This window comes from Gopherus flavomarginatus, chromosome 1, assembly GCF_025201925.1.
Source record: "Gopherus flavomarginatus isolate rGopFla2 chromosome 1, rGopFla2.mat.asm, whole genome shotgun sequence".
Taxonomy (NCBI): Eukaryota; Metazoa; Chordata; order Testudines; family Testudinidae; genus Gopherus; species Gopherus flavomarginatus.
The window spans coordinates 17,268,046-17,295,530 of record NC_066617.1 but is presented as its reverse complement, the minus strand read 5'-3'; the positions used below and the strand labels follow the sequence as shown (position 1 = coordinate 17,295,530).

The 27,485-nt window shown below is 43.0% G+C and overlaps 1 protein-coding gene across 4 annotated transcripts; it reads right to left on the bottom strand.

Moving 5' to 3' along the window:
- Positions 1-1,037: 1,037 nt before the first annotated feature.
- Positions 1,038-27,485, bottom strand: PRPF18 (pre-mRNA processing factor 18). 4 transcript variants are annotated; one of them, XM_050936971.1, is made up of 11 exons: positions 27,374-27,485; positions 25,362-25,439; positions 25,215-25,241; positions 22,053-22,157; positions 19,930-20,043; positions 14,157-14,303; positions 12,244-12,354; positions 8,604-8,744; positions 7,185-7,256; positions 5,068-5,223; positions 1,038-1,667 (listed from the first exon to the last, which is right to left on the bottom strand). In XM_050936971.1, the coding sequence occupies exons 1-11, from the start codon at positions 27,437-27,439 to the stop codon at positions 1,587-1,589; spliced, it is 1,098 nt and encodes a 365-aa protein (XP_050792928.1). In that variant the 5' UTR covers positions 27,440-27,485; the 3' UTR covers positions 1,038-1,586. The 4 variants fall into 4 exon arrangements, with proteins under 4 accessions (XP_050792928.1, XP_050792930.1, XP_050792929.1 ...); XM_050936973.1 differs by having other exon boundaries at positions 12,244-12,312; XM_050936972.1 differs by lacking the exon at positions 25,215-25,241.

The following is a 27,485-nucleotide window of genomic DNA, read 5'->3' as shown; positions in this document are numbered from 1 at the left end:
AAGCTCTCTGTGTTTTCTCTTGGGTTCCCATACTTCAGACTGAAGAATTACTTAAAACTCCAGAGACTACAGAAGGGCCAGGAGATTCCTCCAGAGGCTCTGCTAAGTTTTCCAAAAGCAGAACTAGACACAAAGGATCAGTGCCTCACAGCACAATGAATTTGGAGGAAACAACTGTTTTCTAACAACACATTTCCCTTGCCCCCTTCACAGTGAGGATCAGGACTCAAATAAGCACCAACCTGCTAAATGAAACTCAGCCGTACTTCAAGAGTTTGTAAGGGATGGATTCTGAATGATTCAGATCTTATCACCACAGAGTCTGAGCACATACAAGTCCACATCATAAAAATGTCACTGTTCAGAAGATCTGATGGCTGATGAGACTGGTAATGGGGAAGAAAGCCTCTCCCATTGCTAAAAAGTTTGAATCCAGCCAGGTCAGCAACGTCTAAAAGCTGTCACCATGTCAAGGCTTTCTGGTGGCCTGTGTTGTGTGTGAGTGATCTAACTCCAGTTCCTACTGGGACAATTGTCCTTTACCACAAAAACCGCTCCCATCACTGGCAGTAATCAGCATCCTCTGCAGAGAGGTCAAGGATTTAAATAAGCAAGAAAAGTGAGCAACCCTCCAAACCCTGGAAATGTCTCTCCAGGACAGGGCTAAGGCACACTGGAAGGACAGCCTGGCTGCTGAGCAAGCAGGAATCACTATTGCTATGACTTCAACAAGCATTCAATATTCTACTGTCTCTGCAGTACAGGTAAATGAGGGAGCATCATTCCCACTCCTCCCTGCTCAGGGTGCATGATAGCAACGGTCAGCGCCTGCTTGAAATACTGTACCTGGCCATGGGAGGTCTTGTTTCCACCACTAATTATTCTAACTGCAATGTCCAGCAGGCTGCAATCTTCTCCAGATGTGTAAAACAGAACTTAAAAAACCTAACGGGGCCAAAGATTCCTCACTCCAAGCTCACAAGGTTCATATTAAAAGCTCCACGATAAAAAAAACAAAAAAAAACCATACAAATCCATTCAAGATCAAAAACTTTTACCAGTTTGGCTGTACTTTTCAGCTGAAAATATATGCCTTTTTTCTGATAAATACCACATGAAAGATTAGACACTGAAATGTTCATATTTACAGAAATAATTAGAATTCGGTTTCAACTGTTTCCTTCTAATCATCTGCCCGTGCCAACCTCAACTGGAAAGAGTCCAATAAAAGCAACAGATGACTGTGACCTAAGCTTCCGAGCTGTGGGAAAAGAAATAATGTTCGGCCCCTGTGATTTCCAGAATAATTAAAATAAAGACCACCCCATCGCACCCCTTCCCCCGAAAAAAACAAAAAACAAATGGATTCAGGATCTGTTGAGTGTACTGTACACAGTGCTTAAAAGAAATGTAAATAGATGTGGTTTGTAGAAATCAAGCTCTAGACAAAGCCCTTGGCTTTCTGCTATTGCTCCAGGCCCAACCCAAGTTTCTGATCGATTTCAAGCAAAGTCTGAACTGTTCTCTCCTCTCTCTCTGGGTCTTGGAGAGCAGAAATTGATTTACGCCGTGGGCAGCTGAGGCTCTCACAAGGCATTGTACTCCACACATTTGGATGGGTCTGTTGGGAAGTGTTTCTGGCAAATGGTCATGAGCCTCTTCAACCCCTAGAAAGTTAAGAAAACAAGGAGAGGTCTGTAATAAACCAGCAGCAATCAAACCAACTTAACCATTTCCCGGTCAATTCTGAGTTTAGGGCATAGAAGCGACCCGCACCAGTATAACCAGGTTTTTCAAAGTGTTAGGCATCTTCCAAGAGACACACGTCTCTTGGACAGGATAACTGCAGGGAAAGGATTTGCTGAATACTCCAAACAGCAGAGGGACTAGTGGGGCATAATTTATTAATTTAGTCCATCGTTCAAACAGATTCATGGGACAACACGTATCGCTAACTGTCACTAACTCTTTAGACCTTAGGAAAGTGGTTACCTCCTCCAGGAGAGGAAACTGGCACTATCAGGTTAACTGTGATGATTCCTTTCACCAGTTAAGACTTTTTGCTTCTTATACTAAACTCAAGTTTAAAATTAAAGGACTGGAGAAGAGCTCTGTGTAAGCTCGAAAGCTTATCTCTCTCACACCAACAGAAGCTGGTCCAATCAAAGATACTGCCTCACCCACCTTGTCTCTCTAATAGCCTGGGTACACTACTAGTGCTTAAGCTATCGGACAGTCTCCTAAAAAAATCCTACGTGAACAGCACACGGAGTGAAGAGCAAAGTGACCCCAGCGTTGGTTGTGGCATGCCAGGCTGCAATCTAGCAATGGCAAGGTACCACTAGCTGGCAGGTGTGACACATGCCTGCCACGAATTCTGCAACCCCTGCTACTTTAGATTGGAACGTGACCTCTAGCTGACAGGAGACATGACTTGGCAGAAGGTCTAGCCTTGGCACTGCAGAAGCTCTGGCCTTCTGTGGTAAGTGAGATTTCTGAAAATGGCCTGGTGCTGTCCATTATCACAAAGATTTCTGATTTTCGGGGTTCATTAATTTCATTGGGGAGTGAAATTTCATGGTTTGGGTGTTTTTTTGGTTTTTTTTTTAGCAATTTTTGAGTTTAATGTAGATGTCCAAAAATGTTTCTGGGCTCTCTTTTTAGATACTGTAATGTATATTACATACATTACTCATTACAGTAGTAAATACTATAATGAGGAAACTCTTTGTCATGTTCCCTAGTGCAGGGGTTCTCAACCTTTTCCCTTCCAGAGCCCCCCTGCCCCCATCATGCTATACAAATTCCATGGCCCACCAGTGCCACAGTAACTGATTTTCTGCATATAAAAGCCAGAGCCGGCATTAGGGGGTAGCAAGCAGGGCAACTGCCTGGGGCCCCACGCCACAAGCTACATTGCTCAGGCTTCAGGGTGGTGGTGCTCAGGGCCCTGTGCTTCAGCCCCATGCGGGGAGGCTTCAGCTTTCGACCCTGGGCCCCAGTGAGTCTAACACTGGTCCTGCTTGGTGGACCCCTGAAACCTGATTATGAGCCTCCAAGGGGCCCTGGACTGCTAGTTGAGAACCAGTGCACTTTACAGCTTCGAACAGCACTAGGTTAAAGTGCACCAGGGAACCTATACTGCGCACCAGCAGGGTCTGCATGGTCCAATTAACACGCAATACGTTAAAGCGCTTTAAAAGCCATGCCCCCGGAGGACACATTACTGCTCCACATAGACCAGGGCTTAGAGACAAGTAACCATTCCTGGTGTTTTCCCACTGCTTATTGGATAAACACCACTTATTTTATTTTAAAGCAGGGGTGTTTTACTGGCGTTTATCGGTTAAAACTAAAAATCAGAAGCCCTAAATGATCACCCTCTGGCTTGGATGCTGTAACCCTGGACTTCTAGCAAACAAATCAAAGCGCACCTGATATTGTTGGGCTGAGCAGCAAAGACATTGCATAACCCACATTCAAACAGCATGTACTAAAGAATATCCTGTGTGTTTGCAGCTAAGACAAAGCGCCCACATGCTTAAAGCTGACCCTGCATATGGCTGTACAGTTAGGCATGTGGTGGAGCAGCATAGACCTGAAAATTCTTCCCACAGTGTAGGAGGATTGGGACGGATTTGTACAGAAATCTGCAGTTGGTAGATGTACACAAGGATCCCCTCGGCAGATGAATTTAGCCTGTGTTAGAGATAATGGGAAGAGAAACTTCTGCAAGGCACTCAAATACACTGCAACTTGAGAAGTCTACTCCAAGAGGATATCATATAGCCCTCTGGAGTACGGATTATCCCCATGTTAGTGAAGGAGGGACATAAATGGAGAGACTTCCCAAGGCTACAGAGGAAATTTATATTAAAGCCACCATTAGAGATCAGATTTTATCCCCCAGGGCTAAGACCCTCCTCTGACTTGAGTGCTTAAAGGCCCCCAAGTACGGTATTTTCAGAGAGAATGGCATGAAGACACTGACGCTTAACTTGAGGTATTTCAGAAAACCCCCTTTACAGAGCTTCAAACACGCCCTCCAGTCAGGGCCCCCAAAAGCCACCTGAGTGACTCTTCCTCTTCCTTTAAGTGACATCCCTTAGTTACAGGGCCACCACTGGCTTCTGTGAACAGCTGAAACAGGGGGAGTGTTCGGAAGACATTTCCTCAGATGATCAGCAAGATAAAAGACACTCTTTTTTTCCCCCAGGGTAATGTGACAGCAGAGACAGCATCATGGTTCGTAGTAGGAGCTGGAAGCCATGGGAGTCTTGGTATTGCGTCAGGAAGGACTGCTGAAAAGGGCCCAGAGGGTAGAGGTCGCTGTCTAGTAGGGAACTATTTCTGCAGGTCCCACAGAGAAGGTGGGAGAGCTTTACTTCAGGACAGCTGCCGCCGCAGCAGCCGAACATGTATATGGGACCAGGAGAGGGGTAATTCTCTCAGAAACCACCTGCTGAGACACCCTGCCAGACATCAACAGGAGAGAGAAAAGCTTACACACCCATTCTTCAAGGAATCAGTCTTTAAGTTCAGGACATAATTTCTCAGGAGGCTCTATATGAACCTGGAATGTTGTACCCATTTCGAGCTGATGTCCCTTTAAGGAGAGTTACACTAAGAGAACCACCATGTTTGTCTGGCTGCAGAAATATAAGACCAAGTTGGGAACTTGTTTCACTGTTTAGTCAATTCAACAACAGTATCAAACTCCACACAATATGTGATGTTAATGCTACAGGTTAGAAAATGATGGAGCCCAGGAGACTGAGGCATGTGTTTGTAGTTATTTCAGTCGTAATGTAGAATCATGATAGGTGATGGAAAAAGACTTATTAGACTCCATTCCTAAGCCACAGCAGGAGAGCCCTACAGGTCCAGGATGCCCTGGTTATTAAACTGATCGTGCATTTGGTCAGAGCCAAAAGGCCACAGCCCGTACCTACCACCTTTTATTTTTGCCATATCATTTGTGCTTATAAAATTTGCACTATTCAAAGGTCTTCCTAACGTTTAACATGAAGCCTCTGGAATCCAGTCCAACATTCCTTAAGCCCTTACCTGAATATATTTCCTCTGAGTCTCATCATTCAAAACATGGGCCACATGCTTAGAGAAAATCTTTTCCCGGCCAGTTCGGGCATGGATGCCAACCATAGTGACGCCAATAGGCCAAGGGGCATTTCCAATGGCCATCTGAAGGTAGGCGTCATTAGCCTGAAGGAAAAAAAAGTTTATAAATACATAGAAAAGCAGAGACAGACAGACAGGCTAAAAGCACAGGGTCTAGAGTCAATACACCACTGGCCTGCAGAACTTGGAAATCTACATTCCTCTGCTGCCAGCAACTTGCTGTGAAACCCCCTGGCAAAGTCTGAGTCTTATCCCCTGCTTTAGTGACTGGTCCAGAGGATAACAGCCTACTATTGCTACCAGTTACTCAATGAGGTCAAGTAACAGAGGTCTGCGCTGTAGATCAAAAGATCTATATCCAGCTCATGATGGGGGGTCAGTATGATTTTACATTTATATTGGGGTGGGAGGGGAGCTTTTTTTAAATTAGGAAATTGTATACAAAATGTTCAAAGAATGCTTAATTTTGAAACTGTAACAATCAAAAGTTGGGAAATGCCAGAATTACATGATCACATACTATATTTTCCACAGGACTCCTGCCTCATTTAGTGCACAGGCTAGCATGAGTCAGGGCTGTGTAGTGAAGGATGACGTTTGAAGGAGGAAGTTGGAAGATGTGCAACGAATGAGGCAGAGAAAGGATGGCCTCCTGGTTAAGGAAGTAAGTTGAACTCGACTCTGGAGAACTGGAATCTGTTCCTGCTTTGACACAGCGAGGTATGCGATGCAGAGGTTAATCATTTGCCCTAATTCTGGCATTTCCTCATTTTCAAGTGCTTGATTTTGCTACCTTAACATTCTTTTAACATATCTGGATGTAATTAAATATATAGCATGCATAGTGTACACCATTCTGTACAAACCAAAGAGTATCCAAGACAGCAGAACGTGACAAAGGACAACTCTTGCTACGAACTGAGATGGGAGACAGCGTGAAAATCAGGAAGGAGACAATGTGTTTTTTAAAGTTCCAAGCCTCACAAAAGCTTCCAAGTGTGTATTTAAAGTGCCCAGTTCAGTCGACTTAGTGAGTATAAAATCATGCACCTGTGAAACAGACAGGCACAGCTGATTCACCAGCATAATATACCACAGGCCTGTTGCTTTCCTTAGCAATGAGTTGGAAGGGGATCTTTTAGAATACACAAAGCATAACTGAAAAATACACTTTAGCCTTAAAGTGACTTGAATTAAACTTGCCCGAGGCCAGCAAATTTTAAGAAAGTCAGAGAGACAAAAATCAGGCTTGTTTATTAGGCAGATTACCCCAAATCCTCACAAGTCTTATCATAATGCTGGGAAAGTGAGGGGAATTACAGGGCTCCATTTCCCCTGCCACCCACACAAGCTAGTATAGAAATACCATTGACATTCCAGCTTCATTTCTGGAGGTGGCTACGGAACACTCAAAACACTTTGATTGTTCTTGTCTGCCAAAGCACATTTTGTCCACAAAACTTTTCAATAATTTACCCTCAATATCACCCCCTCTTTAAGCTTGTACAGGACTACTGATGTGGGTATGTCCAATATAGGATGTAGGGAGGGACAAGGTCTTATGTGTGTTCAATATTTTACATACAGCACTCAGACACATAATGTGGTATTAATTGAGAGATAATGTTGAAATTCCCATTCAAGTTTCCTCTGCAAGTTAATATAATCATTTACAGCAAGATTCTGCCTGGACTTGCAACTGCACTGACTTCAACACAGTCTCTCAGACTGTAAATCAAGCAAGGTTTGACCATAAAGCAGGAGATGTATCCAAGACTCTTTCCAAGCTGCTCTCTTCTCCTGAGAATTAAATACCATACCAGAACCTGGAAACTTGCCATTCAGTTCCAGGAACTATACAAAGAGTGAATTCCCCACATCTCTTTACCTGGCACCTAACCAGCAGAGGCTGATGTCAGTTTTGTTTGAACATGTATTCTCTCTAACGAGATGTCTTTGAGAAGCTAAATGTGAAACATTCACAGTATATCATCTAACTAATACTACATGGTTTGAACACTTTAGATGCTCATAAGCAAGCATACCTTCACGTATTCCCTTTGCAACATGAATTTAATAATATCTGTTATTGATTCTTTGATGTCTGCAGGGAGAGTCTGAAAGAGGAAAAAACATTAGTTTTACTTCTGTGCAATACATAGCTTTAGAAAGCGATCGTATTTTGCATTTACACAGAGCTTTGCGGTCACAAATCTCAAGCACTTTAAAGAGGATAAATATCTCCACAAGCTAAATATGAGTCAACAGTGTGAAGTTGTTGCAAAAAAACCAAACGTGATTCTGGGATGCATTAACAGGTGTGTTGTGAGCAAGACACGAGAAGTCATTCTTCCGCTCTACTCTGCGCTGGTTAGGCCTCAACAGGAATATTATGTCCAGTTCTGGGCACCGCATTTCAAGAAAGATGTGGAGAAATTGGAGAAGGTCCAGAGAAGAGCAACAAGAATGATTAAAGGCCTACAGAACATGACCTATGAAGGAAGGCTGAAAGAATTGGGTTTGTTTAGTTTGGAAAAGAGAAGACTGAGAGGGGACATGATAGCTGTTTTCAGGTATCTAAAAGGGGGTCATCAGGAGAACAGAGAAAACTTGTTCATCTTAGCCTCTAAGGATAGAAAAAGAAGCAATGGGCTTAAACTGCAGCAAGGAAGGTTTAGGTTGGACATTACGAAAAAGTTCCTAATTGTCCGGGGGGTTAAACACTGGAATAAATTGCCTAGGGAGGTTATGGAATCTCTACCTCTGGAGATATTTAAGAGTAGGTTAGATAAATGTCTATCAGGGATGGTCTAGACAGTGTTTGGCCCTGCCATGAGGGCAGGGGACTGGACTCAATGACCTCTCGAGGTCCCTTCCAGTCCTAGAATAATTCAGAGGTTTTCAAACTGGGGTAAGTGAGCTTTCATCAGGGGGCATGCAAGAAAAATCCTGTATTGGCAGACACCGCACTTTATTTAGTAACACTTGGCAATCTAATCATAGGTATATTGTGACTCTGTCTCAGATGGGGGTATGCAGTAGAGTACATTATTTGGAAAGGGGTATGCAGCCTAAAATGTTTGAAAACCACTTGTACAAATGAGGTAACTGAGGCACACAAAGGCTATGTGACTTGTGCCAGAGTTGTGAATAAAACCCGGGTTCTTGACCACATAAGGAACCCATTGGATCATAGATACACATTATGATATTTGGGAAGACAATGAGCATTTATTTTAGGAGGCACTAGGACTCAGTGGTTAAACAGGAGTGGGAGTCAGAGAACGGGGTTCTGTTCCCAACTGTGTCACTGAATGACCTTGAGCAAGTCACTCAGCATCTCTGTCTCCATTGTATAGATGGGGAAGTGGATTCAATCTTATTATTAATCAGAGCACTATGCAGTTAGGAAGCAGAGGTTCCGAGAAGTCCTGCTGGGCCCTGTCATTTTGAAGATCCCTCACCCTTTTCCGCAGTTTTCTGAAGAGAGGTCTCAGATAGGATTCTGTCTGCTTTTGTGTAGCGCTGTTGAGTTTCCCCTGCACACCGCGTTTCACGTAATCCTCTCTGGCGTTCAACTCCTTTGCCCACACGCCCAGAAGAAACTGTAAAAGAAAGGAGTAAATTTATGCCATGGTGCCACCTAGTGGCTACACCAGTAAAACGTCTGCATAAAAGTGCAGCATAAATGTCAGAACTGAAAAAGCAGGGTTTCAGGAAGGACTTGAATGAAAAGAGGAAAGGAACCAGACATGCCATAAGAGGTGGCAGGTACCAAGGTACGAAGAGGAGAGGCAGAGGGAAACTACGGAGATGCTGAGGTGGACATCAGTGATGGAGGCAAGATGGGCTATAAATTGAAAGCAGAGATGTAAGTGGAAGATGCCAACAGCCTCAGGCTCACTTGGAATGGGCATGCGCCCAACACTCCCTTCAGATGAATGTTAAACACATTATATGCGAAGCTGAATACATGACTAAGAGCACAACGCTTCATAGTTTGTGCAGGTCAAACTCATTGACACACCAAGGGCTCCCTGCATCTGTCTATTCTCACCCAGGGTGCCACCCTCTCATCTGCCTCTATTTCTGGGACTCTCTGAAATCTCTTCCCATGCCAGAAGCGGTGTGCCACCCTTCCCTCTCCCTACCACTATGAGTTCCGTGTGCCCCCACCCTGTTCCACCCGTTCCCCCCAATGGCAGGAGCTCTGCGTGCCCTCAGTTCCCCCTATACCTGCATACAGCATTCCCTGAAATTTTGCATCATTAACGCATTCCAGACGAACATAGAAACACCACTGAATTGAAGATAGGGCCTCAAAAGCTCAGCCAACACGTCCAACTTGCCCTCACCTTAATAACTGAACTGTCAGAGAGAGAACAATCCTGAGCCAGTGTTACCTTAACATTTTTTGCCTGGTTACCATCAGAAAACACTCAATATACCAACTCACATGACTAGTTACTGCTCAAAGGTCAAGAGACTTTTGATAATCTAATTAGTTACCTGAGGACCAAGATATATGACTGAAACACCATGTGGGTTTCTTGCCAGGAAAGCAGTTTACTTTACACTAGTTGCCTAAACATGAGTTTCCTTAGTGAAGCCGTAGGCAGAGGCCAGTGGAATTCTCTGTAATTCCCTTATTAAATCTGGTGAAAACAATTGGAATTTCATTTTCTCAATATGCACGGCTTTTCTTTTTAAAAAACGGTAATTTTTTATGCACCATATTTGTACATAGTGACCATAATCCTGCTTAATCTTTCTGAATTTAAGAACAATTGCTACTGAATTCATTGTCACAGGACAAGGCATAACCAAAACCATGTTAATGAAGACTGGAAAACAAGGACCTATTCTTCAGAAGGCTAAGGCACCCACCAGCTCCTGCTGGAAATAATAAAACTCCTGGGCACTGAGCACTTATGAGAATCTCAGGCCTGGTCTACACTACGCATTTATACCGAATTTAGCAGCGTTAAATCAAATTAACCCTGCACCCGTCCACACAACGAAGGCCTTTATTTTGATATAAAGGGCTCTTAATATCGATATCTGTACTCCTTCCCGACGAGAGGAGTAGCGCTCAAATCGGTATTGCCATTTCGGATTAGGGTTAGTATGGCCGCAATTCGACGGTATTGGCCTCCGGGAGCTATTCCACAGTGCACCATTGTGACTGCTCTGGACAGCAATCTGGAGTCGGATGCACTGGCCAGGTAGACAGGAAAAGCCCCACGAACTTTTGAAATTCATTTCCCGTTTGCCCAGCGTGGAGAGCTGAGATCAGCATGGACTATACGGGAGATATTGGATCTGATAGCTTTATGGGGAGACAAATCTCTTCTATCAGAGCTCCGCTCTAGAAGATGAAATGCCAAAGCATTTGAAAAAATCTCCACACAGAGGCCACAGCAGGGATTCAACACAGTGCTGCGCGACAAGCGTAACGGAAAGCCAAAGAATCAAATGGACGCTCATGGAGGGAGGGAGGGGGGACTGAAGACTCCAGCTATCCCACAGTCCCTGCAGTCTCCGAAAAGCATTTGCATTCTTGGCTGAGCTCCCAATGCCTGAAGGGTCAAAAACATTGTCCTAGGTGGTTTAGGGTATATCTCGTCAATTTACACACACACACACACACACACGCGCGAAATGGGACAAAAATCGTTTCTCGCCTTTTTTCAATGTCACCGTATGTCTACTGCATGCTGCTGGTAGACGCGGTGCTGCGGCACTGAACAGCAGCATCCCCTCCCTTTCCTTTCCTGATGGCAGATGTCACAAAAGGCTTGGAAACCATCCTCATCATCCCGTGAGTGCTCCTGGCTGGCCTCGGTGAGGTTCGCCGGGGGCGCCTGGGCAAAAATGGGAATGACTCCCTGTCATTCCCGGCAGACAGTACAAAAGGATTGAAAACCGTCCTCATCATAGCAACTGGAGGCTGAGCGCCTTACCCCCCGCCTCACCCCCTTCATGTCTAATAAAGATTCTGTACTGCCTGGACTATCATAGCAGCTGGAAGCTGCCTCCCCCTCATTTTATCTCACTAAGAAGTCAGCGTTTCTTATTCCTGCATTCTTTATTACTTCAACACACAAATGGGGGGACACTGCCATGGTAGCCCAGGAGGGGTGTGGGAGGAGGGAAGCAATGGGTGGGGTTGTTGCAGGGGCACCCTCTAGAATGGCATGTAGCTCATCATTTCTGCAGGATCTCTGAGGCTCTGACCCGGAGCAGCTGTGCTCTCTGGTTCTCTAGCACACTTGTCCCATATTCTAGGCAGGACTGACTCTATTTTTAGACAAAACATAAAGAAGGGAATGACCTGGGGAGTCATTCCCATTTTTGTCCATGCGTCCCCGGCCGACCTCAGCGAGGCCAGCCAGGAGCACCCATGACAGCAGAAGATGGTACAAAAGGATTGATAACCGTCATTGCCAATTTCCAATTGCAGACGGTGATATAGGGCGGGTAACCGTCTCTGCTACCTTGCAAAGGTGAATCAATGCTGCTGTGTAGTACTGCAGTACTGCATTTGTCAGCAGCATCCAGTACACATACAGTGATAATGACAAAACGCTAAACTGGCTCCATGGTTGCCATGCTATGGCAGCTGCCAGGGCAATCCAGGGAAAAAAGGCGCGAAATGATTGTCTGCCGTTGCTTTCACGGAGGAAGGATTGAGTGACGACATTTATCCAGAATCACCCGCGACACTGTTTTTGCCCCATCATGCATTGGGATCTCAATCCAGAATTCCAATGGGCGGGAGAGACTGCGGGAACTATGGGATAGCTACCCACAGTGCAACGCTCCAGAAATCGACGCTAGCCTTGGTACGTGGACACACACCACCGAATTAATGTGCTTAGTGTGGCCGTGTACACTCAACTTTATACAATCTGTTTTAAAAAACTGGTTTCGGTAAAATCGGAATAATCCCGTAGTGTAGACATACCCTCTCCTTAAGTGTGGAAATAAAAACTGACATGCAGAATAACCACAACCTGCATTTCTATCCTGAGTATATTCAGCCACATCTGACTCTTTGCTACTGCTCAAATATAACTACTTAACCAAGTTAAAGTTCTTTACCTTCAAGAATTTGGTTATGATGTCCATGTCTTTGTGATCATCACCTTGTCCTAAGGATTCTCCCAAAGCCTGAAAGAGGGGGGGGAAAAGCCAAAGCAATTCCTCATCCTTCTGTGATACATATTTGTCAAAAAAGGAAAGTTGTCAGATAAATCACCAGTGTTTTGAAATACATCAGTCTAAAACATTTTGGGAACAGAGTGACAATAACCCAGCACGTGTCGTCAACATCCATGAAACTATGGATAACATTGAGTGACGAAGAACCAGTTTTACATTTCAGAAACCTAAATAATGATTTTGAATGTAAAAGAATCCCTTGATTATTAATAATTGGCCTGATTTGCAAAGGTGCTCAGCACCCATCACTCAAATGGATTTCAATGGAAATTGTGGATGCTCAACGTTGCCAAAAACTCTACAATCACCTTGAAGTTATTCCGCTGTTTACACTATGCAATTTCTGTTTATTTTTTTACATTTCTCTTAACAGGGTCAGTTTTTCATTTTGTTTTTTATTTTAATAGTCAACTTCCCTTTCAGGCTCTCAGACACTACTACCCTGCTGAAATGTCACAGTGGTTAACACTATCACGGAAATTCTTAAAAAGACCCTTTCCCAGGTATATACATTTTTTATTTCATTAATTTAATTTTCATCAATTTCCTAAAATTGTGGTTTTGTGGTTATATCCAGCTGGAAGGATATAAGTTTTAGGGTTTGTCTACACTATCAGCTGGATCGACGGGTAGCAATCGATCCATCAAGGATTGATTTATGGTGTCTAGTATAGACGTGACAAATCGACTGCTGATCGCTCTAGCATCAACTCCGGTACTCCACCTCAATGAAAAGTGCAAGAGGAATTGATGGGAGAGTGTCTCCCATCGACACATTGCAATGAAGACAAGGCAGTGAGTAGATTTAAGTACGTTGACTTCAGTTATGTTATTCTCGTAGCTGAAGTTGCATAACTTAGCTCGATCCCCCCTCCCCGTACTATAGACTAGCCCTTAGGCTATGGCTACGCTCAACTGAAGGACAAATACATAACTGGTCTGGCTCACCCGTGTGCTAGATTTGTTAAAATAGGTATTAGGATTATAAGTATATGTACAGACTTTATTGAATGTTTGTGAGTTGCTGCCTGCACTAATCTCACTTACAACATCTATATCCCATATTGTAAGGTAATATTTGACCATTTGTATTGTAAGCCTTTGACTGTGTAAGGGACAGAAAAGACTCATTCACCTGTGTGAAGTGCTGGTCTCCAATAAAAGTAGGAAGGTCCATCAACACCAGACTATCGTGGAACATTCAAGAGGACAAAAAATGTCTGTTGTTTTGCCCTTCCCGGCCTGTGAAGATGAGCCAACCAAGTGAATTCCTCCTGTCAGCTGAGTTTCCAGTGAGGAAACTAACTGGAACTAGCTAACTAATCCCTATCAAGAAGGAACAGTATCTCTATGCTGTTTGGACTCAAAGGCAAGGTTTTCTAAGCATAAGCAAGGGATCTCCAGCTTGCTTATTACAGAAGCTTCTATTATCGTTTGAAATTTAAGCCTGTAACTCATTTCTATATATACGTTTATCTGCTTTAATCTTGTAGATAACTCTCATTTCTTTTTCCTATTTAATAAACCTTTGGATAGTTTATTATAGGATTGGCTACAAGCATTGTCTTTTTTGTGAGATCCAAGGTGCACCTGACTGGGGTAAGTGACTGACCCTTTGGGACAGGGAGTAACCTGAGTATTAATGTGACTCTTGGTGGAAGAGACCATCTATCACAAAGGTACCCTTTGATGTTGGTGCTCTAGGGAAGCTCTATGTTTAAAACCAGCCCCTAAATTTCTCTATGACACAGAACTGTATTGAAAAACAGAGTTAAAATCTCCTCACTGCATACCTCCAATTCTTCAATAGTAGTATTTTCTTCATGGACTTTCAGATCATTCTGAGTGTCTTCTTCTCCTGGTTCCTGACCACCTACAATTTCATTCAGATACTGCTGGTCAATCTTATCCAAAGCTGCCTTCAGGTCATTTCTCAAGCCCTAGGAAAGGGAGAAGAAATTGTTACTAGATAATCACTATCTTGTTTTATTTTTGATAATCAAAGGAAGCTTACCACATTTGTTCATTAAGGGCCTAATCCTGTGGAGACAAATATAGGGTTGGCAGAATTCATTTTTTATTTTTTTTTGTTATTTTTATCTTTTTTATTTTAAGATTTTTTTCTATTATTAACTATTTTTACTTTTACAGTTGTGGGGGTAGGACTGGGATTGAGGTTAGGGCAGTGCTGAGAGCAGGGCTGCAGGGGGCTCCCTATGTGGCCGAGCAGTCCAAGACACCAGGGTGCAAAGGAAGCAGAGGCTGTCCTGGGCCAGTGGAGCAGAGATCCCTGGCTAGAACTGTAAGGAGAATGATGAGCCCCCAGCTGCAGGAGAAGTCACACTGCTGCTGAATAGCTTCTGCCTGGGGATGGCTCCCGCACTCCTGGTTGGTGAGTGAGCGAACAGGGTCTTGACAGCAGAGCTGCAAGGGTTCCCTTCATGGCCTAACGGCTGATGACACCAGATCCCCACAGACATGTCAGCTCAGCCAATCGCTCAGACAAACAAGTTTGTTTACACTTATGGAAGATAATGCTACCAGCTTCTTGTTTACAATGTCACCTGAAAGTGAGAACAGGCATTCACGTGGCACTGTTGTAGCCGGCATCGCAAGATATTCATATGCCAGATGCGCTAAAGATTCATATGCCCCTAGCTGCTTCAACCACCATTCCAGAGGACATGCGTCCATGCTTATGAGGGGTTCTGCTCGATAATGATCCAAAGCAGTCCAGACCAATGCATGTTCATTTTCATTATCTGAGTCAGATATCACCAACAGAAGGTTGATTTTCTTTTTGGTGGTTTAGGTTCTGTAGTTTCTGCATCTTTGTTGCACTTCTAAGGGCTTGTCTACATCAGAAAGTTGCAGCGCTGGTGAGGGAGTTACAGCGCTGCAACTTAGGAGGTGTACACATCTGCAGGGCACCACCAGCGCTGCAACTCCCTGTTTGCAGCGCTGGCCGTACTCCCGTTTTGTCTCGGGTGTAGAGGATCCAGCGCTGGTGATCCAGCGCTGGTAATCAAGTATAGTCACTTACCAGCGCTTTTCTTGACCTCCGTGGAATAAGCAGGTATCCCAGCATACCTGAGGAAGCCTCTGGTAATCAAGCTGGTCTCCTTCCCCGGCTTGCTCTCGCGTTCCCCGAACCCCGAGCAAGCAGGTCTCCTTCCCTGAGGTTTGCTGGGTGGTTCCGGGAAGGCGAGAGCAAACCGGGAAAGGAGACCAGCTTCGCCGCGGTTTGCTCTCGCGTTCCGCGAACCCCGAGCAAGCAGGTCTCCTTCCCTGAGGTTTGCTGGGTGGTCCCGGGAAGGCGAGAGCAAACCGGGAAAGGAGACCAGCTTCGCCGCGGTTTGCTCTCGCGTTCCGCGAACCACCCTGCAAACCGCAGGGAAGGAGACCTGCTTGTTCGGGGAACGCGAGAGCAAACCGCGGCGAAGCTGGTCTCCTTCCCCGGTTTGCTCTCGCGTTCGCCGAACCCCCGAGCAAGCAGGTCTCCTTCCCTGCGGTTTGCAGGGTGGTTCGCGGAACGCGAGAGCAAACCGCGGCGAAGCTGGTCTCCTTCCCCGGTTTGCTCTCGCGTTCGCCCAACCCCCGAGCAAGCAGGTCTCCTTCCCTGCGGTTTGCAGGGTGGTTCGCGGAACGCGAGAGCAAACCGCGGCGAAGCTGGTCTCCTTCCCCGGTTTGCTCTCGCCTTCCCCAAAACCCCTTGAAGCCGCCCAACAGCGCTGCAGTGTGGCCACATCTAACACCACTTGCAGCGCTGGTTGCTGTAAGTGTGGCCACTCTGCAGCGCTGGCCCTATACAGCTGTACTAATACAGCTGTAACAACCAGCGCTGCAAAATTTTAGATGTAGACATGGCCTAAGACTCCTGAAAGTATGCTCCACATCTCATCCCTCTCAGATTCTGGAAGGCACTTCAGATTCTTAAATCTTGGGTCAAGTGCTGTAGCTATCTTGAGAAATTTCAAATTGGTATTTTCTTTGCATTTTGTCAAATTTGCAGTGAAAGTGTTCTTAAAACAAACAAATGTGCTTAGTCATCATCCGAGACTGCTATAACATGAAACATATGGCAGAATACAGGTAGAGCAGAGCCGGGAAAATATAATTCTCCCCTCAAGGAATTCAGTCACAAATTTAATTAACGCATTCTTTTTTTAACAAGCATCATCAGCATGGAAGCATGTCCTTTGACACGATGGCTGAAGCATGAAAAGGGCATATGAATCTTTAGCGCATTTGGCATGTAAATATCTTGCGACACTGGCTACTACAGTGCCATGTGAACACCTGTTCTCACTTTCAGGTGACATTGCAATTAAGAAGCGGGCAGCATTATCTCCCCTAAGTGCAAACAAACTTGTTTGTCTTAGCGATTGGCTGAACAAGAAGTAGGACTGAGTGGACTTGTAGGTTCTAAAGTTTCACATTGTTTTACTTATGAGTGCAGTTATGTAACAAAAAAACCCAATACATTTGTAAGTTGCATTTTCATGCTAGAGTTTGCACTACAGAACTTGTATGATGTGAACTGAAAAATACTATTTCTTTTATCATTTTTACAGTGCAAATATTTGCAATCAAAATATATAAACTGAACACTGTACACTTGGTATTCTATGTTGTAATTAAAATCAATATATTTGAAGAAAAACAGCCAAAAATATTTAATAAATTTCAATTGGTATTCCAATGTTTAACAGTGCGATTAATTGTGATTCAGTTTATTGAGTTAATCGGGTGAGTGAACTGCGATTAATCGTCAAGCCTACTTTTAACCCTACTGAAATGGGGCCAAACGACTACACAGGCTTGAAAGGTGTTAAAAAATTCCTGAATGAATTTTATTTACTGCCTTACAGCCCAGTCCTGCTTCCATTAATGGCAAGACTTCTTCCAAACCTTTGTCTTGTTTAACCTGCTTTAAGTCTTCAAAGAGGAAAAGAAAGGCACAGGTACTGCACAAAACCACTGGGTTCCAGATTGACTATGGCGGGCCTCTGTTTAGCAGCCTGATGGAGACCTTAGACAGGCATGAGAGGGTTTTCAAACCAGTGACACCTAAGTACTGTAGCCCATAGGATTACTTCACTAGCTATTATACTCTTCTAATCCAGCCAGTCATATCAAATAATATGTTTCTCTTTCTGAATTAATCCATTTTTATTATATTTCATCAGTATTAATTCTTACAAATTTAGGATATGTTGAGGCATATGATATGTGTTTCCTAACAATTACACATAGGATAAGTTTTGCTGAAACGCAAGAAGCCTACCGCCGTGTATCCGGTAAGATCTGCTAAATAGCTAAAAGCATAATCAATTAAGAGTAAGTAGGCATAAGGTAACCTTTGACACAGATAGTATTGGTCCCCGAACTTTGGGAACTAAAGGGAGGAATATATACAACACTGAACAGGTGTATCTACAACTAGTTCTACATCCAGCATCTACAACTAGTTGGTAACCGCAGGGTACACCACAACTCAGAAGTCGCCAAGAGAGCCTAGGTTGGCAGTTTTGGGAGTGAGATGATCCTTATTAATATATAGAGAGTAAGTGTCATAATCCACTAGCCCATAGGATAAGGGTACCCATAAATTTCTTAGGTTACAGAAATAAGATTTGGGTATAGTAGGTTGGGCCTTAAGTACATAGCGTCAGGATCCTATAAGATATCTTATAAGGATATCATAGGGAGCGTTTCTTTGAGCTCTCATTTAGCACTTTGAGTGCTTCTTTTAGTCTTCAGCTTCTTCTTTAGTCTATAGAATATAGGAGAACAAAGACTATCTTCTATCATGCTATCAGTTCAGCTTGTGCAGTACAGTATAACTACTCGGGAAGCCAGCACCATCATGTTATTGGGCATGCCAGGAGTAAGACTGGTCCTTCACCTCCTATTACTGGGTCCTCAAAGAAAGTGCGTGAGTAAGTTAAGTCAAGGTACTTATAATAGGAATGTTACCACCAGGAGTTTTGGAATTCTTTTACTGTTTTGCAGTCATAAGTTTCATAGAATTTATTATTCTTTTGTTAATCTCAATAAAGTTTTTATCAATTTGGTATTGTCCTCAGTGCAAGCGTTTTTGCTAAGCACCCCGAGAGTCCTCTCCCGATATAGAACTCTCGGAGTTCTTGAACCCCGTAGTTTGAAATGGACAAGAACCTATACATCATCTGGTTGGATGTGGTCAGTGGGTCAACTAGCCAAAAAAATTCAGGTCAACAGTACCTAAGTAAACAATGCTGATGATGAATGAGAGAGAACGGAATGAAGCTCACTCTTTCTAGTTGTGTTGCAGATACCAACAAGGTACGCCGGGAAATATTCAGGGCTTGTCTACACGGTGAGTCAGTGTGCTGCAAGCTGGGATGTGAATCTACAGTGCACAAGCCTGCCACATACTAACTCAATGTGTGCATCTTGCTATCATGCACTAAAAGTTCTGCAGTGTACTCTGACACACTCCCAGGTAGACAGGCTCCTCCTTTGAGAGATCATGTCTGATTAAGGCTATGTCTACCCCTACAGAGACATACAGAGTACAGGCACTACACATGGAGCTACATGGCAGAGTAAAAGGCAGGCTGCATCCACACTTGTCACTGTGGTGTGTAGCTAGACACGGCAGTGAAAGACACTGGCAGGGGGAGAGAACAGGGAAAGCTCCGGCAGCTGGGTGCCGCTGGATTTTCCTGCTGCCTCCCCCATCCCAGAGCCTTTTCCTGCTGCTGGAGCCTTTCACTGCAGTAGGGAACATTATACAGATAAAAATAGCAGTGGAGAGGTGGGAGGCACTGCTTGGGCATGTAGAGAGCCCATGCAGGGAATATACCCTGGAGGTTTGGGCATATAGAGCACTCTATTCTGCTCTACCTGCCTAAGACATGCCTCACTATCTACACGGACATTTATACTAGGGCTAGCTAGGTGTGCATTATCTGTACTTTGCATGCCGCTGTACGTGTAGATCAACCCTAACACACAAGGAACATATCTGTTAACTAAGATGCTATCTTAAGTCACTTTTCAGAGTTGAACTGTACTTTACATTGGAAAAAAGTTTTAATTTTTTAAATCTAGAAGGAAGGAATTTGGAAAAATGCAACTGCATACCAGAAACAGTGCACTCCTCCTGTTAATAATCTGTCTCCGCTCAGTGGTAAGCTATTCAAAACACTCTTCTCCAAACAGGGATGCCTAAATTATAGCAGGTTAAAGTTTCAGAACAAAAGACTATACTGTTCCCTCCCCTCCCCCAAGTTGGAAAGCAACCAACAGCACAGCTTTTGATGTCACTGCCTTCTAGAGATCTCTTTTCCAACTCAAAGCCCTGAAAACGTTCTTCAAATTAACATGCCCAATTTGAGCATTTTAATAGGGCAAGAGAAAGTACATCATATTTAAAATATCCTCCCAGAGACTTTATAGGTGGGAACTGAAGCTAATTTTCATTGCTCTATGATTTTTCATCCTTATGAAAATCCTTAGGTGCAGTAAGTGCTCAGAGAAAACTAGTTATACATACAACTGTTACTTATCTGGTCTTACCTTGTTAACTTCAGGTGCAAGAATTTCGATCTTCCTCAAACGCTGAAATGCATCATAATCTGTTTCTCCAAACAATCTGATTGGTTCACCTCTCTCTCTCAATCTCCTAATCACCTGCAAAGAGTCAACAAAGTGTTCCCTTATGCAAAATTGGAGAGAGAGCAAAAAAAAAATATATATATAAAAAGAATATCCAAATCACTTCATTTACTTACCATAAAATAGCAACCTAAGCCAGGAGGAAAGGGAAACGGTACATTCTGAACAGCAGCAACAGCAAAATGTTCCTCTTTGTGGTTTAAATATACAATTCCCAAAGCATTTCAGGTAAAGGTCATTCAAATATTACTGATCTAAATTTTGTTTAGAATCTCAAGCAGACTCCTGGAGTTTCTTACTGACTTATTTTGAATTAATATGCAAGAATATAAACCTTTGATTGAAGGGTGGGATTTTTAAAAGCACCCAAGTGACTTGAGAGCTCAAATCTCATTGGCTCTCCATGGTACCAGTGCATCTAAATCATTTTGGTGCTTGAGAAAATTCCATCCAGTATCTTTAAACTCTGCAAAATTCTACTCAGCCATTGGACTGGGGCAAAAAAAACCTTTTTCATCAACATGAGTGTGGGTGAGTAGATTTAGTGCTTGCGCTGTTAAGATGTCATGATGTGCTTGCAGGGCTGACTTACATGAAGCCTTTCATCCATGGATCTCAGAGCACTTGACAAACATTAATATACTAAGCTTCAATATTCTGATGTGGTACTTACATATCCTCATTTTAAAGAAGGGTATACCAAGGCAGAGAAATTAATTTACCCAAAGTCACATACCAAGTGACAGGTAGGTCAAGACTACAATCCCAGTTCCATGCACTACCTGCTAAATCACACAGCCTCCCTCATCACCTTCACTGCAAATTTGCTAACTTGGTCTAGGTTTCCTTTTGTGCAAACAAACAACAGGCCCATTGGTCGCTTACATTTAACACAGGCAAAGCAGCACTCTCACTGATGGATAGGACATGCTATTGGCACTGCCACCACTTTAGGATAGCAACAGACTGTCTGGAAAAGCAGCAGCTGGAAGAGTTTGAGATGTTCATTCTGTAACACGGTTCTTTGCACAGACTCCTATATTTGGACAGGTACTGACCTTTCAGTACACATTGCAAAATCTGGCCCTGTGGTTCCATGTAGCAGTCAGCTAGTCAAACATCAGTGGACACAGTGCTAGCATGTTGACACACAAAATCCTCTCAGATGAAGTTACAGTTCTTATGAGTGGAGCTATGATGCATGGTGATGGGACATCACGTTCCATACTAGACTAATTGTATGAAACCAAACATGAAACCAACAGCCTATGGTGCACATTTTCGATACTTCACTCCAGAAAGAGAAGACAGGTGTCTGGCAATGCTAAGGAGGCACAGCTAAGATGCTCTGTGAATTTCCATGTTTCCACATGTTTAAGTTTTTTGTAAATGTAACTTAATTCAGAATTTCCCAGCTCTCTACTGTTTTTTTGGGGAGGGGTTTTGTTTTACTAACAATGATCTTATAAGACTTTTACTCTTAAAAGGGTGAAAGAGCATATCAGTAACTTTAGCTTAACTTTTGGGGGAGGATGTATAAAGATTTTTTAAAACCTAGTTTGTGTCTTGATTGGGACTTGGACTAACAAGTCACAGACACACAAGCTGCTGGAAAAACAGAACTTGAAAAAATTCAACCTGCCGCCTTCAATCCTCTAATCCCCTATTCATCAGATAGTTCAAAAGATCATCTGGAATGGTAGTAGAAGCAAGAACTCATGCAGTGATTCTGGGGGGAAGAAAAGAGGCTCTCAACCGAACAATGTCCCTGTGCATTTAACTGCTACTGCTCTCTCTCATCAGCGTTTTCCACAATCACAAAAGAAGGCCCTTGTATGAGAACTAAATAGAACCATTGCAGTAAGCACTGAGATTACAATTATTTAAACTAAAAACTATTATTCTGCATCAAGACCGATACAACCTGAAATAGACGGCTATAGATCATTAGGAAATGTAACCCTAATGGGGAAATTTAGATGCATTTGCTGTAATCTCAGGTTAGTTGTGATATTTGATTTTACCTCCTGTCTGGAAAGAGTCATGGGTAACTTCTCTTCTGCCAGCTCTAGCTCCAACCCTGGATTTGATGAAGTCACTGGTTTCTCCTCCTTCTCCTCCTGCTGTACCTACATAACAACAATATCTATTATAACAAATCCAGGGAAGTACATCTATCATTTCAAAGGTATACATAGACTGTAAACTCTCTAGAACAGGGGCTGATTCTTACTATGCAACTGTATAGCACAATGGGTTTGCGATCAGGCCTCTAGGCCTACCCACAATACTAGTAAAACGATACAGACAGAATCGTACTTCTATGGAAGTATACCTAAGCTTATTATTCAGTGTTAAATATTAAATATCAGTGTTTCCCTAAGTGCACTTTTAAGGGATGGGGAAGGAGACCTTTTTAAGGCAATGCAAAGACACAGTGGATTTTGAATATAAACAGCAAAATGACTTCTTGTGTTTTGGAAATGCTTTTTTCAGAAGAACTTGTCAAATGAACATAGTTTATTGCAAAAACATAAAAACACGCCATGCCTTCATCATAGCTGTAGCATCATATCAGCAGTTCCCCTCCATCAGAAAAGGAGGTTCTTGAATTAAGTGGAACCACTTCTTACTTGTATGACTTGGTGTTTTCATAGTGCTGTAAACTTTTATGATTAAAGATATTTAAAGACAGATAGAGCTCATGTTAATGCAGCATCCTTTAAAAGCTCTGCTATAAGTTACACATGTCAAGTTGTTGAAAATAAATGAAAAAAAGATGGGCAGATTGATACTGGTAATTTTCTGGAACAAAGGGAAAAAATCAGAGGATGCGGGTGAGCAGTGTAGAAATTTTCTAGATGCTTTCTTAGCTTTTAAAAGAGTACTTTTATTTTCCATTTTATTCTACAGTAGATGACATTCTGTTGGCATCTCTACATGTTGACTGTATGTTAAGCCAGTTCCAGTTTTCTCTAAAACAATGATCTGATGGGTGTCCTAGACAGACTAGAAATGAAGCTTTTATATTGTTGCTGGCCAAGACCCTAGTGCTGTAATGAGAAATTAGAAGGACTCTGCATGACCATAAGGGTCTACCTATTTGGACCTACACGACCAGGGCACAAATCTGTATTTAGTGCTACACTAGCAAATACAGGGCCCAATCTTGCATTACTGACTCACCCAAAATACCCACTGATATCAATGGGAGTTTTGGGCCAGCAAACAATGGAGGATCAAGCCAATGGCTAGCATCTAAAAGGCGGGTGGGGGACAGTATACTTACTGAAAATAAAACTCATCACTGCAAGGGGGGGAATAGAAACTTCCGTAAGTAAAGATAAGAAAGGAAGTAGTTGAAGCACATAAAGAGAAATACAACTCAATGTCAGAAGAATTTCTACAATCTCCAGGCTACAATCATTTATTTTTTGTTTATAACAAACAGTTAGCAGCATATGAGGGAAGATTTAAGCCATTCTGTCAGCTGGACTCAAAGTTATAAGCAATAAATTTGCTGCAATTATTTTTGCTTTAGTGCTTTCTCTTTACAAGTGAGTCAAATGCTTACGTTACTAATGCAGTATAAGCAAAGCAAAGCACCCGCTTCAAAAAAAAAATCAATCTACTTTCTACCCCTTAGTAATAAATTAAAATAATTCAAATGCAGAAATCTGGGAGGCTCTAGAAAAGCACTAAGCTAAGTAGAAAGCTCATTTAAAACCTCTCTAAAGGTCATGTTTTAATTCAAGAAGATTCTTGTAGCAAAATAGATATTCCAGCTCCAGTCCTGGTTAACTTAACTTTTGTTTGCATCTCCTATTAGCCACATCCTGCATTTAAATAACAAATCTGAAACATGCAGGACTGGCTTCAAATAACACATGGGTGCTGGAAATGACTGCAGTTTAAGTAACTAATAAAACCTTTACAGGTTACCTAAAAACCTACAAGCATCCCCCCTTTCACATATATGGACCCAAGTGACTGAAATTATGCTAGAACCACTAGCCTTAGTACAGTCTTTACTTACGATTCTCCACACAACTAGTACAAAGCATTACTCTCTTCCAAGCTGAAATGACTGTACAGTAACTAGATTCTCAGAACAGTTTCTGATGCATGTGTAGTGATCACAGTGGTTCTTTCTTATCAGTAAAATGTATGTTTATGTGTTTAAAGACCAAACATTATAGGAGGAGGGATAGCTCAGTGGTTTGAGCATGGGCCTGCTAAATCCAGGGTTATGAGTTCAATCCTTGAGGGGGCCACTTAGGGATCTGGGGCAAAAATCAGTACTTGGTCCTGCTAGTGAAGGCAGGCGGATGGACTTGATGACCTTTCAGGGTCCCTTCCAGTTCTACGAGATAGGTGTATCTCCATATTTACTTATTATACAGTATCTGAGCAGGGTGTTGGACTGACTGACCAACTGGGCAAAGGTCTACTAAAAACAAGGCTTTTTATTTCTGACTAGCAAACATTAAATAAGAGTCTATTAAAGCATCCAAATTTAGAGTGAAGTGAGTACCTCCCTACCTAGTCTCTCTCTCTCACACACACACCTAAAATAAAGCATCCAAATTTAGAGTGAAGTGAGTACCTCCCTACCTAGTCTCTCTCTCACACACACACACACACACACACACACACCTAAAATAAACCACCATGCTGTCAATTCCAGCAAACTACTTAACTGATGCTGTTCAAGAGGAAATAAACAAAGCCTTCCAGATCACTTATTTGTTTCAAAATGCCTCCTGAGTTGAGATTGCTTTCTATTATTTTTGCTGAAAGAAGGTAAGTGCTGTGTTGCACTCTTTCAAGCACTGGATCTTTTGGGCCAAGAAAAACAATAACCGATTCGCATACTAAACAAGTTGGCTGGGTTTTTCCAAAGCACCCACTCAGTGTTGTCTCTGCTGACCTCTCTGGGCTATTTCAACAGGAAGACCTTAAACTAGTCTACAGGGTAGCCTTTTTTTTTTTTTAAATAAGGGAAGGTGGCTATACCAGACTCAGCATTCATGCCTAAAACACAATTTAAAAAGAAAAAGGCAAGCTTTGATCCCAAGCCGCTTCATGCTTTCCACAAGAAAAAAAGCCAAACCATAACACAAACTTAAATAGCTATATATCATGCATTTTTTTCCTGCATTAAAAATGTTTTAGGAAACTCATACCTCTCCAGGTGGCTTCTCATTTACAGGCTAATGTATAACATTGACAAATTGAACAAAGAACAACAATTATCATCAACAATATTTAGAATGCTGATATTAAATATAGACAAAGTGACACACAAACCAATGAAGGAGTAATTACAGTACCTTGTAGCCACATCTTTCAAAGTACGCTGTCTCTTCTTTCTTGGCTAGCTCACTGCGCTTGAAATATTTTCTGTTTCCCTAGAGAGGAGGAAAACAATGTTGTGCAGTTTTATACAACTTGATTCCAATCTCTGTTCAGTAATGTCTCAAATCCAACTAGATTTCCTTACGCAGAGGAAAATATTCTCAAAGGTACGCCCAATTTACTTTCATTTCAAGCTAGTCACTACATCAGAGTAATATCAATAAGAATCAGACAGTCTGGTTGGCTGGTAAGTACACTGTATACTACAATCACTACAAAACTCCCAGATGGTTTGAAAAAAAAGCTGCTCTATCTATTATTGCTTTATATTATCAGGACATGAAACTGGTTTATACAACTTTCCCCCACACATACACACTTTACTATGCATGATGAGGCCCTAGCTATGCTACAAAATTGAATGTGTAAGAAACCATTTTAATCAGTCTCAACTAGTGTAGCTGCGTCACTACTGAGGAGAAGGCCTAACTTTTTAAAAGTTTCTGAAACCATTTGAGACAGTGAGTGTATCTACATTAAACAGGGACATTGTTCAGGGATATCATTTGTCTGTAATAGCGAGCTGTTGTGTTTCTTCCTAAAAACAGTTTAGTGCATTCAGGTAGAAACAACTGTTTTTTGACAAGACCATGTGGACGTGTCCAAACACAGCTCAGCTTGCAGCCTTGATTGTACAAGTGCTTTCTAGGACCCCTAAACACCCAGTGCATAGAACCCAGCACAAAAGTCTCTCTCTGCCTACAAAAAGGCAACAAATCCTCTGAAGTAAACTATGTCCTGTCCTTAATGGCAATTGATATTAAGGCATACTCATCTCAATACTTAATATAAAGTATCCTCAGCTACTATATAATCTCAGCTCTTCTAACAGCAATAATATGAAAGTCTATATTTTTCAGCATAAAAGCTTATCATCTAAAGAACTAAATAAATCAGATGGCCAGCAAAGTTGGGGTGTTGTGATGCATGCAACAGCTAAACAAAATTCCCAGATCAGAGTGCAGGTGATGGGTTTGTGTAGCTGTGTGTGACAGAACAAGTTTGATTAAAAGTTTCTGATCTTGCTGTCCTCACTCTGGCCACACTCCACACTGACTTTAAGGAGGATTTTTGCCAGTCTCAAGACTGCGTGATCACACCTCAGAGACTTTATTTTATAGCTTCATGCAGAATTCACAAAAACAACTTCCCCCGGAGACCATTTGCAATAGACTCATAGACTTTCAGGTCAGAAGGGACCATTATGATAAACTGAGCAGCAACCGTTAGCTTCTTTTCCAAGTTTGATATATCAGCTAGCATAGTAACCAACAAAACTCTATGGGTTTTTTTAGTCACCCAAATACTGATGAACAAGGAAATGTGTTTAACTCTGTGATGTAAATGCAGAAGGCTGAGGAGGCAAAGAAGAAAGAACCTGGGGCAAATCCCTTTGTCTCCATTTCATGGGAAGCAACCCCAAACTTTACAAGCCTACCAACCCCCCAGGTAACAGCTGTGAGGACTTCACACAGTGTGCTGGGAAATCATTTGGGGTCAATTTGCCACCTCACTGCTCCCCCTGCTCCTAACAGTGCAGAATATTACAGACAGCTTGAGAATGGGGGGGAGTGTTTGTGCCCCTCACTGAAGGGGGCTCAGATTTTCCTTCACTCCAAGATGCGGGGGGAGGGGATAAATACGATGGGAACAAGGCATCTCGTGTGTGTCTCTATCACAGGAGGGGTTGTCGGAGTATCGCTCGGGGAAGAGATGGGGGCGGGCCACTGGCTGCGCGCCCTGATCTGGCAACGGCTAAAGGAACTAAATCCACCCCCGCCCCGTCCCACAAGGACCAGGGTCCATCGCACACTCCTGGCGACCCACCCGGGGCCTCACCGCGACCCGGCCGACCCCTCCCCGCCACTGGCCAACGATCCCGGGCCCCCGCCGCGATCCCGCCCCCACCGCGCAGCCGGCCCCGCACCCCCACTAGCTCCTTCTCCTCCAGCAGCTGCCGCTTCCTGCTGATCTCCGCCTTGAGAATGTCCATGTCCAGCGCCGAGCTCCGCAGCCCGGCTCCCACCCCGGCACCGCCG

Bases quoted from the DNA above. Each gene is read 5' to 3' on its own strand.
- PRPF18 (XM_050936971.1), bottom strand. From the start codon at position 27,439: ATGGACATTCTCAAGGCGGAGATCAGCAGGAAGCGGCAGCTGCTGGAG. The intron at 12,355-14,156 runs GTATGCAGTGAG...TATGTATCACAG, and splicing joins CTACTATTGAAGAATTGGAG to AAGGATGAGGAATTGCTTTG. The intron at 5,224-7,184 runs GTATGCTTGCTT...TTTTTCCTTCAG, and splicing joins TGCAAAGGGAATACGTGAAG to GCTAATGACGCCTACCTTCA.